The sequence below is a fragment of the Protobothrops mucrosquamatus genome, unplaced genomic scaffold (genome assembly GCF_001527695.2).
Source record: "Protobothrops mucrosquamatus isolate PMUCROS unplaced genomic scaffold, P.Mucros_1.0 scaffold3094, whole genome shotgun sequence".
Classification (NCBI taxonomy): Eukaryota; Metazoa; Chordata; class Lepidosauria; order Squamata; family Viperidae; genus Protobothrops; species Protobothrops mucrosquamatus.
Genome location: NW_015389102.1, coordinates 48,762 through 61,904, shown reverse-complemented (window position 1 = coordinate 61,904; position 13,143 = coordinate 48,762). Strand labels below are relative to the sequence as shown.

General features: G+C 36.5%; 1 protein-coding gene across 1 annotated transcript in view; it reads left to right on the top strand.

Moving 5' to 3' along the window:
* LOC107297034 (dynein heavy chain 6, axonemal) overlaps positions 1-13,143 on the top strand; it is a gene marked incomplete at its 5' end in the record, with an annotated part of 83,377 nt that overhangs the window by 38,213 nt on the left and 32,021 nt on the right. Inside the window, 5 exons of the mRNA XM_015826391.1 lie at positions 2,088-2,245; positions 3,467-3,657; positions 5,667-5,827; positions 7,755-7,843; positions 11,791-11,937. Coding sequence (XP_015681877.1) covers positions 2,088-2,245; positions 3,467-3,657; positions 5,667-5,827; positions 7,755-7,843; positions 11,791-11,937 — 746 coding nt within the window. The remainder of the gene's footprint in view (positions 1-2,087; positions 2,246-3,466; positions 3,658-5,666; positions 5,828-7,754; positions 7,844-11,790; positions 11,938-13,143) is intronic.

Genomic DNA, 13,143 nt, shown 5'->3' with positions numbered 1-13,143 from the left:
CAAAATTCCCCTTATCTCAACTTCTCCCTTTTTCCCTTTTCATACCAAAGTCTATTAATCTTGTTACACATCTTACCTATTCAATTATAATGATACTTTATTTTCTAAAAATTATCTATTTTCCACCATATTCAACCCTCTAATTAGTAATATGAAATCACCTCTAATAAATCAAAACCCTAATTTTCTTCAGCCTTACTCTGACTTTTTTCCTTTGCCAACTAGCCTTCCATGTCAGTGCATTTAAATCATCAAATAATTCTCCCTCTATTATTTTATATATATATATTATTTGAAATAAGAAAGACCATTTTTTGGAAGAACTAGCCCACTTGTATTCATTAGATCGCCTCCCTATTACTCCAATTTCCCATGATTGTCCTGATAGGTTTATCTTCCATTCAATCTATTCTTCTTCCTTCTCCTCAAATTTCTTCTGATTTATATAGAAAGTCTTTTCCATTTTCAGTGTTGTCACTCCCTTTTTGAATTTTCCGTTGGCTGGATTTGTTGGTTAATTAAGTCCTCTGTCTTAGTGTTTGATTGTTCCACTTCTCCTGTTATTTTCTGCATTGTTAGTTCTTTGGTTGTAGTCAAGATCTGGGTTTGTATATCTAAGCTGGCATCTTGTTCCTTTATGTTGCATCTTATTTTGTCACAAGCTGAGAGAATGGTTTTGTGTATTGATTTCAACATGGAAAGGATTTTTTTTCCTGATCTTCATCCATATTCTCTTAATAGTTGAAGACTTTAGAATCAGACATTAAAAATAGTTCAAGCAGGCCAAATATGTCGCCCAGAAGTTTTCTTTACAGCTGAGTTTTTCACAGGTGGTATCTGTCATGGTCAAAAAAGTTTTTTCTGGAGTCTGGGCTTCAAGCCAAGTCTCTTATAGGCAATAACAAGTTGTAATACCATACTTCGCCACAAGATTTCACCGATGCCGTTTAAAGCTTTTTAAGTCCAAAGTTTTTATGATAGTTTTTCAAGTTTTATTTCTTTTTTTTAAAATTAAAACAAACGTCTCCAGTAAGAATAGGAAAACTTTTAGTCCCCAAGTTTCAAAAGCATATAGATCCAATTAGATTAAACTTGTTCTTATAGTTGCTTTAATTCCCCTGGGTAGTTAGTCACCACTTTTCTTGGAGGGTGGGGTAGATATTTCCTTCCCTCTCTCCTCACAGGGGGAAAAATACTTTGGGCAACTTTTACAGGAGAAAATACTTAAAGTCTTAAAGAGAAGATCAGATCTCACCCAATTTCATCCATGTTGCTTTAAAGGTGCTTGATGGTAATTTTGACTTTGGCTGTCAGCAGCTTAGTGACGAGCCATATTGTTATGGCCGGTCTTTTCCCCGCCGGTTTGGAGGGCTACCCCAGATCAAGCAGAAGGGCTGCCGCCCTCCTGCGATCAAGTGTGGGTCCCTCCTTGCTCGTCGTCCCTACAGGGCAACTTTCGACCCTTTCCAGGGTCCCCCAACGGGATGAATTTGGATGCGGAAGACAGAGCTCGCCTTCCTTCGTCCTCAGATACCGCGATGGCAAACCAGAAGTCAAGATTTTTTTCATCTTTTCTAATGTTGCAGAAGCTATTGACGACCCATTTTTTTCCATTGAGCATTTGATTAGTTTGGTATTGTAATCTTTAATTTATTTTAATTTTAATTAATTATGAGTTTAATTGTTTTATTTGTTTTTCCTGGTTTATTTTATTTTTTTATAAATTGTATTGTAACTTTGATTTATTATTGGTTGTTTTCATTTTTTTATATTTACACGTATGTCTTAATGGCGTGTATGTTTTATCAACCAATGTGTATCCATATTGATTCACAATGACTGATTCTGAATAGAATGGCTGTATAAATAAATAAATAAATAAATAAATAAATAAATAAATAAATAAATAAACAAACAAACAGCATACACTTACTAGAACATGATCTCCAGTGAGACATCATTATGGCCATATTTTTTTTAAAAGATCCATATTTTTAATGATACATGTGAGATAGTATTAGACGTATCCTAATGCCATATCAACCCCATTGTGAAACTGACTTGAAACTATTACAATTTTTTTTTAGGGCAACTTGATATCCATATCAATCCAGAAGAGTGGGAAGGCTATAAGCCTGAAGTTGACGAAAAGAAAAAAAAAGATGACAAGCCATACATTCCCTGGGATAGTAGGCTGACCATTTTCCAGAAATTAATTGTAGTGAAATGCTTTATGGAAGAGAAGGTAAGTGTTCTATTGACAATTGTTATTATATTAGTAGTGTCCTTTGAGGCATACAGGAAGAAAAAACTACTCTCCTTCATTCACAATAAGATGTTAATAGTTTAGATTAGTCCAGGGGTAGGCAACCTTGGCTCTTTTATGACTCGTGGACTTCAACTCCCAGAATTTCTGAGCCAGCATGGCTCAGATTGGAAACCTCTCCCTTTCTCCTCAGCATGGCTGGCTCAGGAATTTTGGGAGTTGAAGTCCACGAGTCATAAAAAAGCCAAGGTTGCCTACCCCTGGACTAGGCATTCTTAAACTTTTCCTCCTTGGACCCCTTGGAGAGTCTGGTGAAACTCGTAGATTGTGTTAGAAATAAAATCCAATGCAAGAATTCGTCACTTGATTTTGATTGTTTTTTTTTAACTGTCCTAACTGAATGGTTGCTAAACAAGGCAGTCAGTAACTACCTGTAGTTTCCAAACAAGCAGAGAGATTAGGCACTATCGTGGTAAAGCAAAATACAAAACAAAATAAAGCTAGTCCCCAACTTACAACAGTTCATTTGGTGACCGTTCAAAGTTATAACTGCACTGAAAAAAAGTGATTTATGACCATTTTTCACACTTACAACCATTGCAGCATCCCAATAATCACGGGATCATACCTCATACTCTTGGCAACTCACTCGTATTTATGATGGTGGCAGTGTCCCGGGATCATGTGATCCTCTTTTGCGATCTTCTGACAAGCAAGGTCAATGGGAAAGGCAGATTCACTTAACAGCCGTGTTACTAACCTAACAACTGCAGCGATTCACTTACCAACCGTGGCAAGAAAGGTCGTAAAATGAGGCAAAATTTACTTAATACATGTCTCGCTGAGCAACTGAAATTTGGGGCTCAATTGTGGTCATACGTCTAGGACAGGGGTAGGCAACTTTGGCTCTTTTATGACTTGTGGACTTCAACTCCCAGAATTCCTGAGCCAGCCATGGACTCGTGGACTTCAATTCTGGGAGTTGAAGTCCACGAGTCATAAAAGAGCCAAGGTTGCCTACCCCTGGTCTAGGACTACTTGTATACTGAAATAAGTAACCCATTTAACTTTATATGAATAGGGTGGAAAAGTAAATGCAATTATTGTTCCATTTTTTATTTTTATTCATAATGGAACCAGGTGTGCTTGCTTACCCCTTATGCTCTTACACTAGCAAATTAACCGTATTGCTATTTCTAGATCGTGTCAGCACTTACCGAGTTTGTAATAGAGAATCTTGGGAAACAATTCATTGAGAATCCTCCAGTTGATCTGGCAACTCTTTACCAAGATATGTCTCCTGCCACACCGCTGGTGTTCATCTTAAGTACAGGCTCTGACCCCATGGGGGCTTTCCAAAGATTTGCAAAAGAGCGAGATTATTCAGAACGGTATAAATTGTCATTCAGTATTCTATATGAGACATAATACCATTTAAATGTAAAGCTATGCTTTTTTTTTAATTCAGCTGTATTCAAAATTGTGTTTTAAGACATTTTTTAAAAATGTGGGATTATATATGTACATGGTAGACTTCTTGAAAAAGATTGCCTTCAAAAATATAAGAAAAAATGCTAAACATCCCCAGGTTATGTAGTTTTTAGCAGCACTGTGCCCCATTTAGAGGGTTGCCTATATTTAATTCTCCTTCTGGAATCTTCCTTCCTAATAAGTAATATTCTGTCAGTAGTGGCAACATTTAGTTCTGATTGGATTCATTAATGAGAACTGTTGCCTCAATAGGAAAGAAAAAATATTTTATTTCTGACATCTGTCTTGCCTGTTTTGAACTTGGATAATCAGATGTGACATTTTAATGTTGATAATTTTAAACGAGAAGCTGCCAAAACCTCAAGCAGTGATACATTTACTGTCTTAGTTCCCTATTTTTAAAAATATAATAAAAGAGATCATGTGAAGAAAAAAAATAGAGCAGTAATAATTAAAATTTGCCTATACTTATTAATACTATGCTAAATTTTCATATGTCATAATTTGGCCACTGGCTGACAGTATTTAGCTGCACTCTTTTAGCTTCAGTTCCAAAGCACGGTCAAGTAAACTGTCACATTGGATTCGTATATATTAAAGATGTATTTCCTCCTCTGGACATTTTGAGTCCCCAGCTTTTCCCTAATGTGAACAGCATAAAAAATGTTCACAAACATTTGTCCCCTGCTTTGGTTTATCTGGTATGCATATGACTAAATCTGATTTTTTTAAAAAAAACCAAAGCATTCATATTTTCAGTTTATCTACCTACCTACCTACCTACCTACCTACCCACCCACCCACCCACCCGTCTGTCTGTCTGTCTGTCTGTCTGTCTGTCTGTCTGTCTGTCTGTCTATCTATCCATCCATCCATCTATCATCAAAGTTTTAAAACTGCCCATCTTTCTCACAAAGGAGTACACAAGCAAAAATTTACCTTTTCCTTAGTCATTTGCAGAATAGAAAAAGTAGCATGTATTCATAGCTCCAACAGTATTGAGATCTCAAGGTTTTTACTGAGAAAAAAATGAAGCCACGATAGTTGGACAGACATATTCAGAGGTGCTGCTGTTGCTGATACAACAGTCTTAGATTTGGATAGCAAGCCAAGGACAACCTAGTAGGCAAATGATAAACCTTTGCTTTTTGCTGTTTTAATGGGACTGTCAATTAGTCAGGGTTTCAAGTCTGACTATTTGTTTCAAAGGCTGAGTATGGCTGGTACCACTTCTAGAACTAACAGTGGAGACCTTTTTGTGCTTCATTGGGTTCAAAGAGTGAGTGAGGGCAGACATACTTTTTTTTTTTGATCATGCCTAAGAATTTTGATGGAACTTTCAAAATAAGTTTTTAGTGCTTTCACTTTGAGCTTTGCAACTTCAGGTTTCATAGGAAGATGAATTACAATTGATTCCTGTCAAGTCCAGCCTGAGGATTTTCCACCATTTCAAAGATACATAACTGTTCCTACTGGTTGAGGCCCCTGTATAAAAAGGCTTATTAATCATTTAAAAACTTACTGCATTAGTGTTTGAATTTTGTTGAAAATCACTTCTTACATTGTTAATGTGGCGTGTACAAATGTTTTAAATAAATACAATAAAAGAAATAAATGAATACAGAGTGCAGGTAACGTGAGCTCTGAGTGTGGAATGTATTCAATATAAAATAATAAAACTGCTTTTCAGAAGATTCTTACTGTAGTCCAGATTCATAATAATGTAGCATACAAAACATCCTGCATTGGTTTCAGTGGATAAATGATTGCTCAGTTTATGTGAAAGTTGAATTATTTTTATGTTTAGATGTAAATCATTGATCCTACTAATCATTGAGAATTAGAATATTTAAATAATGTATTTCAGATATATATAATATGAATACTAACAAAACGCATTGATTTTCAGAGTGCAATCAATTTCATTAGGACAAGGACAAGGACCTATTGCTGAAAGAATGATTAAGGATGCACTGAGAACAGGAAATTGGATATTTCTTCAGAATTGCCATTTAGCTGTTTCATGGATGCTACCAATGGAAGAGCTCATAAAAACATTTACAGAGCCAGGTAAGTATTTTTAATTTATTTTTCTTTCTCAAGGAATGCTTCATCTGAAAGAAATAAGAATGGGGTCATGTTGGAGGTTGGGGTAGATTGTAACATTTAAAAGAAAGGTTGATGAAAAGTTGGTGATCTCCTGAATATTTCAATCCTATAATTTAATAGCTACCAATTTTTCTATAGGTATTTTATTTTTCTACTGTAGTTCTTGAGAGTGAAACATTCCTGACAGAAGGTTTTACATAGCTCTTATTTTTAATGGTTACCACTTTTTCCCCCCACAAACATTATCTCAGTTATCCTTACAATAACCTTGTAAAATGGAACCTGATTATTATTCCCATATTGCTGAACAGTTACTGAAAAAAATGGCTGTAGACTCTTGGAAATAGAAGATAAGACTTGAACCATGGAATTTTAGTTCTTGGTTCAGCTTCTGTTGAATAAACTAAACATAATAAGCAATTTTTATACACACACACACACACACACACACACATTTTTTTAGATTGCTAACAAAGAATTAAGGGAGAATTGGAATAGCTATTTCGAGCTTCTTAGCTCTCTTCAGCCAAACATACCCTTCTGAGATTCGAACCTGGGCTGCTTGCATGTTAGGCAGCTGTGTTAACCTCTAGGCCACGAGTATATATATACTCGTGTTCAGAAAAAGAATGATATAATGCTGCCTTGAGCATTTATGAGAAAGATGGGATAGAAATCTAATAAATAAATACAAGTTCAAAAATAATCACTAGGAAAGTCTTAAATTATATGGAAAAGAATATGAGGGAGGGGATGGGCACCCTCATTCCTTTTTGCAGCAATAGTTTATTTCCCCCCAATCTTTTTATTTCAATAGATTTGTATTATGTTGAGTTTGGCCTTTAACCTGTGTCCTACACAGTCTTGATTTCTTTTGTTCTGTTTGAAAGAAACCAAGTTGTATCTCATTGGGACTGTGATAAAAATGTTTCATCCATATACTGGTAGTCCGTGACTTAAAACCAGTTAGTTAGCAACCATTCGGAGTTACAATGGACACCCCTAAAGGGTACTTACAACCAAATACCTCTGGACTACCACTACCACCTACAATCCTATGACTGCATTTTGGATGCTTGGCAATATGCACACACATCTACATCCTTAGTAGCAACCCAGGACTACACAATTGTGATTTATGACATTTTTGACAGAAACTGACATTTACTTCCAGTTTCTGGCAAAAGCCGTTTAATGACCACAAGACTCAATTGTAACTCAAGAGCTATCTTTATTGTAGGTGAAAATGATACTCTGTGTTGCTTTGCCACCTTTCAGAAATGCATATAGTATATGTTCATCACATAAACGTAGGACGCATTCAGCATGAACAATTTAGAATTATTACTTTTCAAATTGCTTCCCATGTTTAAATTTTATTTAATAGAATCTGCTGAAAAGTGAGGAATACTAATTGGTGAGCAATGATCATAATAGTTTAAAATGCATTTTGTTTGGCCTGTTGACCATTTTTTTCCCTTCACAGCTGGAAAGCTCAGTTTTTTGATGAATTCAGCATTCCAAAAGGGTACATAAAGGATTATCTCCTTTTCCTCTCAAAGCTTTTATTAAAGGATTTGTATACCAGCTGAAAGAGAGAATTTAAGTATGGGAAAGTGAAGCTTCTCCTAGAAAACTTCTTTTGGCTCTTGCAAATCTTAATTTTTCCCAATATTTAAAAAAATAGCCCTGAAACCTGCTGCATCATCTCCACAGAAATTATAATATTCCCCCTCCACTCTGACATTGGAGTAGTCTCAGAGACCAGGGAATGAAATATAATGCATTTTATGGTCTCTGGTTTCACGATATCAGAAGCCATTATGGTGCACCCATAATGTCTAAAATATTAGTTCATACATATTAATTAAAATTTTATATTTTTCAGGTGCCACTATCCATGAAAGCTTCCGACTCTATTTGAGTTCCATGCCGTCTACTACTTTCCCTGTCACTGTCCTTCAGAATTCTGTCAAGGTAGGGTTATTTTTTTAAACAAAATAAAATGGAAAATACAGTTTCAGAGTAAATTATTTTCAGCATACAGAACAAATTGAATTCACTGCAGCTGCAATTAACTGTTTCTAAAATTGCTTCCTCTTAAAACAATGAGCAGCATAAAAAATGAGCATTAAAAAAAACACCACCCTAACAGTTAGAACTTCCTTTTGTAGACTGGTCAGCTTTGCTCCATCCAATTGTTTTCAGGTAACAAAATAACATCAAAATCCAAAAAAGATTCTGTAGGAATTTATAACCTAAATGATGATGGAAGACCACAGTGAGATAAGAAGAGGACCTAAAGTGGCATGATGAAGTGAAAGAATTTATATAAATGCAATTGCATTATTTAATTTGTATTAGATTTTCATTTCAGTCGATGAGGATTAGGGAGGTTTTATAAAAAAGGTGATGTTCTGCAATACTCAAAGCAGATGTACATCAGAAAGGGACACAAAGCAGCAACTGGAAGCATTATCTTTTGCCTTTTGATTTTTTTTTCCCCATCTCCCCCTTGATAAGTGTTTTTCTGACTTTGATTCTCAAATTAATTAGTGTCCATCCAGTTAAAATCCAGTCAGGGAAAGAGCTGCTGCTTAAATCCATTAAAAATAGTCCCACGATTTCTGTATAATTGATCGCTTTTGCACATACAGTAGTTGTTTTATTATGTTTTACATAAAAGATCATTTACATGAATAAAATGTTGAGGCTCATACAAGGCTGCAGTGCATCAAACATGACTTTTTCTGATAAAAAATATTAAGTTGTGAGGGAAATAATTCATGCCCTCTTCAGAGAGCACGGTTATTCCATAAACATTGTTGTTTCCATACTATAAAGCCACCCTACGTTTAATTATGAACTGCTTTATCAACTATGAAGTGCCATTTTCTAAAAAAGGTGAAGACTGCTCCTGATGCCATTATTACCTGTCCTGAGGGCAAAGCCTAGGAATAAATGAAGTTTTTATCTGCACGGTCCAAAAAGGTCTCTCAGCAATGCAATATGAGACTGGATGCCTAACAGAATACAACCCCTGGTCTCGGTTTGGTATTGGTAAATGCCAGCTCTGTTTATAGCAAGGCCTCATCGCTGCATAGTGCAGCGATGTATGAATGAACAGACACGTATAATATTATCAAAAATCTGCTTGGAGGTGTAAAAATGATATAATTCTGTTTTGGGGTTTGAGATCTACCAGCAATCTAGACAGCAAAGTCAGAGGAAAGTGGGGGGGGGGGAGAGGGGAATGATCCTACAGGAGACCATGTCAGTGACAAATTATGCTTCTTCTGATTGTGCCTGAATGTATAAGCTTTCTTTGAGACTATGCTGTAAGAACAAGCTAGAGCTTTCATTAGTGTATGATCCAGCCTGCTGGCCATCCTACATGTCATTGCCAGACTGTGGATTTTAATATTGTTCCCATTGGAACAAAAGGTATGCAGTCTAAAAATGGAGCACAGTGTTCTAAGCCCTTTGCTATAGTCAGTTCACTGTCAGCTGAAGCTGCACATTACTGTTGTCAACAAACTTCTGCAAAGGCGGTAGTCAAATTAAGATGGCCTGTCCTTGGCAGTGGAGAGATCTGAATGCTTTCCTGGCACCATATGGGGATTTATCCAGTGCCTAGTACCTGGTATCCTATTAGAATGGGGAGACAGACAGTATGTGCTGAACGTGATTGCTTTTAAGCGGCCTCACTTTGGTTACAGATCCCCGAGTGCCTCTTACAAAGAAATCCCAGGAAATCAAGCAAGTAAAGAGAAGCCTACAGGGCTCATTTAAAAGACAATGAATAAAAAAATATAAATGACAAATACGAGGCCATGTTTACTTATTTGTTTGTTTGTTTATTAAATTTATTTGCCACCCATCTTGTATCGAAACAACTCTGGGCGACTTACAACATTAAAACACTAAAATCCTAACAGAGATATATTTCTAAAATAATAAAAAACAGAAATCACAGTCAAAATAAATATTTAGTTATTAAATGGGAAGGGAGTGAACAGGATGAGCAAGGAGGAGGTAAGATTGTCTCTTAATTCATCAACGACCATTGGGGTCCCAAGTCATCTGGCAGAGCCAGGACTTCAGGCTCTGGTGAAAGGTCTGAAGGATGAAAGCCAATCTCACCTCAGGAGTAAGATGTTTCTAAGTCAGTGGTGGGATTCAGCCAGTTCGCACCACTTTGGCAGAACCGGTAGCTAATTTTTTGTTGCCCAGGCCCAGAATGGACTTCCGGAAGCGGCATCCACACAGAGAGCCGGTTGTTCACATATTTGAATCCCACCACTGTTTTAAGTGCAGGAGCCACAGCGGAGAAGGTCCTTCTCCTGGATCTGATGGGGCCTGCAGCATGCCTCCTCTGCCTGTGCAGGCCGGGTGGGCCGGTCCCAGTCGGGTGAAACAGTTCCTTGAGTAATTCCTCATGTTCAGACTTAGACAATAGCTGTAATACACTTTGGTATGCCATAACAAGTAAATACTTTCATGCTTAGTATTAAAAACAAACATATTTTTTTAAAAATTCCTGCTTTGGCAATCAGTCATTTGAAATACAGGCCACATGTTCTTGTGCCTGTTCCATAAACAAAGTCAAAAGGCCCATGCTTATTCCTCATTCACTGGAAACAAAGTTATTTGGGGGGTTATTTTTATCTATGCCAGGGATGGACATTCTTTTTTGACCTGGGGAACCACAACTCAATACTCACAGACTTGGGAGGGGGGGGCATCAGCCAGTCTTCTGAGGGTGAAAAGTTTGAGGATTTTAAAAGACTGAGAATGTGAGCGCTTCACTTCCCAGAAGTGTTAAGTTCTCATTACCATTCATATTTCACTGTTCAGTAAAGCAGTAGCACCTCTGAAATTTGGAATACAATCTCCAATCCTGTTCTAGATCACAGATCACTCCAAATCACCCCCTTAGAAGGGAAGAATTGTTTCTTTCCTTCTTCATTGGCCACAGTGAATATCGGTGGGAATCATCATTTAGCCTTCTCCAAAAATATGGAAAAATCTCTGCCACTGATTTTAGTAATTGTACCTCTGATTAAAATTCTTTCTGCCCACAAAAACAGGCTTATGCCAGACAAGTGTTTCAAATGGTTCAGGTAGTCCTCGACTTACAGCAGTTCATTTAGTGACCATTCAAAGACTTAATGATCATTTTTCACAATTACGACATTTCCAGCCTCCCCATGATCATATGATCAAAATTCAGATGCTGAGCTCCAAGGTCACGTGATCCCCTTTTGTGACCTTCTGAATGGGAAAGCCAGATTCATTTAACCACTGGGTTACTAACTTACCAACTGCAGCGATTCGCTGAACAGCTGTGACAAGGAAAGTCGTAAAATGGGGCAAAACTCACTTAACAAATGTCTCACTTAACAACAGAAATTTTGGGCTCAGTTGTGGTCATCAGTCGAGGGCTACCTGTATTTGAAAACAATAAAAAAGCAACTTTATTGTGTGAGTTCTAATTAAAATTCCTCCGTATTTATCGTTTATGTAAGCAGATTCATTTTTTCCTGCTATACATATCCTTACTTTCAGAAGGTAACTTTTCATTTCTTTATGCTACTTGGGATAAGTAATATATATATACATATATTAACTTGGTTAAAAACTGAGGGTTTTCCTCTTACTAGAAAATGCTATTTGCATACAGATAGCTATTAATTCATGCATTAACTTGACAACATAGTGCACAACTGGAAAACCTAGTCCTGTAGCTGTGCAAATGAATAAATGCAATGAGGCATGATGTGTGTGAATTACCACTGCTTCATAGCTATTTCATATTACATAACTTTATAGAAGCATCATAGGAATAGTATCTGGAAACTATTAAAACATATATTTGAAAATCAATCTGATAACATGTGTATACATATATTTTTCCCATTCAGGTAACAAATGAACCCCCTAAAGGTCTACGGGCAAACATCAGAAGAGCCTTCACAGAAATGACTCCATCATTTTTTGAAGAAAATATCTTGGGCAAAACCTGGAGAAAAATCATTTTTGGTATTTGCTTTTTTCACGCAATTATTCAGGTATCTCCTACTCTAAGAATATATTAAGTAATAATTAATCGTGATCATCTGTGTACATTGTAGTCACGAGAAACAGTGCTATTTTTATAGGCATATTAGTATCAAGGATGTGCAAAACTTACAGTTTTTACTCCTGGAGCATTCTTCAAAATGTTCCTTTTATTCTCTCTGAAAACACATTGAACCAGTCAATCTGGAAGTGAGTTGATTGTCTCTTGAAATAAATCCTCAACGATTGTAAGTTATTTGTGTTTCTGGGCACAGTCCTAACCTCTCCAGTTCGGGACTATTAAACCCCACAAACAGGTAAATCATCTTCAGAATGGCCAGATTGTTTCAGATTCATCACTCCATTCTGAGGAATGGGTCACACACAGATAATTAACACTCATATATTAGCTCAGAACAACAGTGTCCATGAAGCCTACTGTATTCATTTTATTGTTTATTGATCTGGTAACATTCATCTGAGCCGTAGCCTTTGTGTTGCATGCAACCTTCATCGTAATTTAAAAAGCAGCCTGCAAAGGATCACTGGTGAAAGCAGACTACATTTCCACTGCAGCATGTGGCTTGGAAAAAAGGGAATAAGGCCAAAAAAGATTTTAAAAATATGTCAGGCAAAGAATGTGTATCTCCATCCTCTATGACTCTGGTTTCGTTCACTACTTGCTTTAATCTCAAGTCCTACTCTCCATTTGAGTAATTCAGCCCTTAACAGAAAAAAACATTGGCCACATACTGTATGTTAGTTTCTGATATAAGTATTTTTTCCAAAGACTTCTTTACTCAGCAGTATCAAATACATTCTTTTATTGAATCACATTTTTTTTTTTTTTATTTATGATATCAGAGGCAGCTGAAGCAAAAGCTTTAAAGGCATGGGCGGGCAGGCTTTGCCTCCCAACTTCTTCCTTAGGTTTCTATATGTTATGCTGACAGTCTATTTTCCTTGGAAAAGAGGCTTACCTTGACTAATGCCATACTTTCCACTTCATATGATTATCATAATATCAAACTTCCAGTAAAATGCTAGTCAACCTAAAAATGTTTTCAGTTAGAGAAAATTTTATCAAATATCTATTGGAGTGGAAGATCTGCATTCTTCTTGTTGCATTCAGAAACATTTCAATTTAATTTCATCCAATCCAATTTAGTGCTGTAAAAGAAACATACTCTGTAAATATTTATGTCGCCAGGGCTTTT